The sequence below is a fragment of the Kryptolebias marmoratus genome, unplaced genomic scaffold (assembly GCF_001649575.2).
Source record: "Kryptolebias marmoratus isolate JLee-2015 unplaced genomic scaffold, ASM164957v2 Scaffold37, whole genome shotgun sequence".
Taxonomy (NCBI): domain Eukaryota; kingdom Metazoa; phylum Chordata; class Actinopteri; order Cyprinodontiformes; family Rivulidae; genus Kryptolebias; species Kryptolebias marmoratus.
In genome coordinates, this window is record NW_023665771.1 from 76117 (window position 1) to 79020 (window position 2904).

The 2904-nt window shown below is 44.5% G+C and overlaps 1 protein-coding gene across 1 annotated transcript in view; it reads right to left on the bottom strand.

The window, feature by feature from the left end:
* The window catches only part of col4a4 (collagen, type IV, alpha 4), a gene marked incomplete at its 5' end in the record, with an annotated part of 26864 nt that extends 23970 nt beyond the window's left edge, over positions 1-2894 (bottom strand). Inside the window, 2 exons of the mRNA XM_037974398.1 lie at positions 923-994; positions 2750-2894. Coding sequence (XP_037830326.1) covers positions 923-994; positions 2750-2894 — 217 coding nt within the window. The remainder of the gene's footprint in view (positions 1-922; positions 995-2749) is intronic.
* Positions 2895-2904: the final 10 nt, after the last annotated feature.

Consider the following 2904-nt stretch of genomic DNA (forward strand, 5'->3'; position numbering starts at 1 on the left):
GGTTGTAGTTCCCGGTTGTAGTTCCCGGTTGTAGTTCCCGGTTGTAGTTCCCAGTTGTAGTTCCCGGTTGTAGTTCCTGGTTGTAGTTCCTGGTTGTAGTTCCTGTTAGTAGTTCCTGTTTGTACTATTTATGCTAGTTTTTAGCTGCTGTTCTGATAAGTTTAGTTTGTAACAATTTTTCTGCTGCTTTTAGCTGCTGTTCCTATTATATAGCTTTTGAGTACATTTTTGCTAGTTTAATTTTTAGATGCTGTTTTGTTCATTTGAGCTTCTTTCTACCTTTTTGCTCCTGTTTCATCTATCAGTCAGAGGGTTTGGGGTTCGACCCCCAGCCCCTGCAGTGTGCCGAAGTGCCTTTGGGTGAGACAGCAAACCCCTGACTCTGATATGCTTATCATATGAAAAGTGCTGCAAATGGACTGAAACTAAATAGGTATAGAAAAGACAACAGTGTATGGGTGAGCGAGGAACATTTTAAAGGTCTTTGCAGAACCTGGAGAGCTTCAAATGGTGCTTCTGGAGCATTTAGTATTAAAGATGGACATCAAACAATCTGTTAAACTCCGAGGAAACAGTGTGGTTCGCTCTGTGTTCCTGAGCTCAGTCTGACTTCATCTGAAAGGTGTTTCTGGAAACAGGAGCTCAGAGTTTTAGGTGTTGATGTGTTTGTGTGACCGTTTACAGCCACAGCGTGGGGACCCTCAAACCATAAATCCTTTCATTCAGAGAAGAGTTTTCTGTGTCCTTAAAGGTCCTGAGGAGTAACAGGACCCTGGCTGAGAGGAATCTGCTGACTGAGGTAAACCATCATCACATTCCTGCTGGACTCTCCTCTGCTGTCACTAAACACATCACCGCTGCGGTGACCAGGGAACCTGAGCTGTGATTGGCTGATGGGAGTGTTTTCTGGGTCAAGACTTACCCTCGCTCCTTTTGCTGGAAAACATTGACAGGTGGTGCAGTCCCGTCCCCCGCATGGCTCCGTCAGGTCGCCCTGGAGACCAGGAGAGGACAAACATCAGTGTGATGTCATAGACGTGTCGAGGTTTAACTCAGGAGTGAAGATAAAGGTGCGCTGCAGTTTGTTTCTCATTCTGTCCGTTCATTCATTTGATTGGTTCTGTCCTGTAAACCAGACAGAGAAAAGGAAGTCTGGTGCCTGCAGCCAGACTCAGGGGAACAAAAAACACCTGATTCACGTGAAGGAACCTCGCAGCCAAACATTGACACAAAGGGGATGAAGAATTTGTTGTTTGTTGCAGATTTAGGCCGCCTGAGAACAGTGTTTACTGAAACCCAAAACAAGATTTCTTGAAACCCTGTTCCAGAGTAAAAAACATCTCTAAACCGTTGTGTTCTCTTGAGAACAGAAAATAAAAACAGAACCTTTCGAACAAGATAAAGTCATAGACTCACCTCTAATCTGACCTATGACCCCAAGTTTGACAGCTGTACCAATAATTTAAATCCGTTCCGTCACAACAAGCGCTGTATGAAAACATACAGAATGACAGGTGACAGCTCTCAGCTCAGGTCTGCCTTAAATACAACATCCTCATCTTTTTCTTCTTCATGTCTTCAGCTTGAACACCGTCGGCCTGACGCTCCACACCTTGTTTCCTGTTTCTGGTGGATCTTCATGGCAGATTTACAGCGACACCTACAGGTCAGATATTGTTCCTGCAGCGTTTCGGGACGTTTTCTGTGTTTCTGTGTGGATGAAAACATTTACAGAAACGGTGCCGTGTTTTCAAGGACATTTGAAGAAACTACACATATAATAGTGTTTCTGTGAGAACAGCCGGTGCCGCCTCTGGGCCGGGATAACATCAGTGACGGTTCTGTCTGTCAGATCGGTCCAGCTCAGACTGGCTCCTGAAATTCCTCCAGATTTCTTGATTGTTTTTTTTCTTTTAGTTTTTGATACTTGTAGGTTTTCTAATATTTGAGGTTTTAGTTCTTTGAGTGTTTTGAATGGATCCTTCACCATGACACTTCCACTGCTGTGCTTTACAGCTGAGGTGATAAAGTTCTGCTCTGCAGAAACGTGTATTTGGGTCGCATTATGAAAACATTCAAATGGATAAAAGAGCATGAAGGTGTGCAGTATATCGGACCTGCTGCAGGGATGCTGATGGCAGTCTGTGCAGGATGTTTGTGAACCTTAGCGGTTGGTTAGCTGCTGGGAGCAGTTCCCGGTGAGTGAATGCTGAGACCTCAGCCAAGAACATGTTCCTCTGTGCTCAGTCAGTCAGTTTTGTAAAGAATGTAAACAGACAAACATATCAGATTCTGAAGAAGCAGACAGATGCCAACATGCCACTTTAATCACATCACTATCAATAACAATCACCCTTCTTTTTCCTGAGTCTTTCAACAACCGGAATGAACTCAGATGTTAATCAGACCAACATCAAAACATCTGGGACAGACCAGCCACTCATGTATGTCATTAAATACATTAAACCTACAACAAGCTGCTGGGTGCCTGATGGAGCCCAGAGGAGGCCTGTTTTACAGAGGTGGGTCAACATATTCAGCCTTTAAATGGATCTGGGGGATATTTCTGAACAGAAGTTTAACAAACTCTGAGTTAACTTATCCCAAGAGGAGAAACTCTTAGTTTTCAGTTCCAGAAAGGCGTATTAACACCGAGGTTAAAAAACTCTGAGTATCTTAACCCTGAGTTAAGAGTGTACACCTGAGCAACACCAAGCTACCATCAATGAGCTTCAATACCAGGAGTCACCACGACAACGATACCTGGAGTCTCCCTGACAACGACACCTGGAGTCTCCCTGACAACGATACCTGGAGTCTCCTTGACAACAACACCTGGAGTCTCCCTGACAACGATACCTGGAGTCTCCCTGACAACGACACCTGGAGTCTCCCTGACAACGA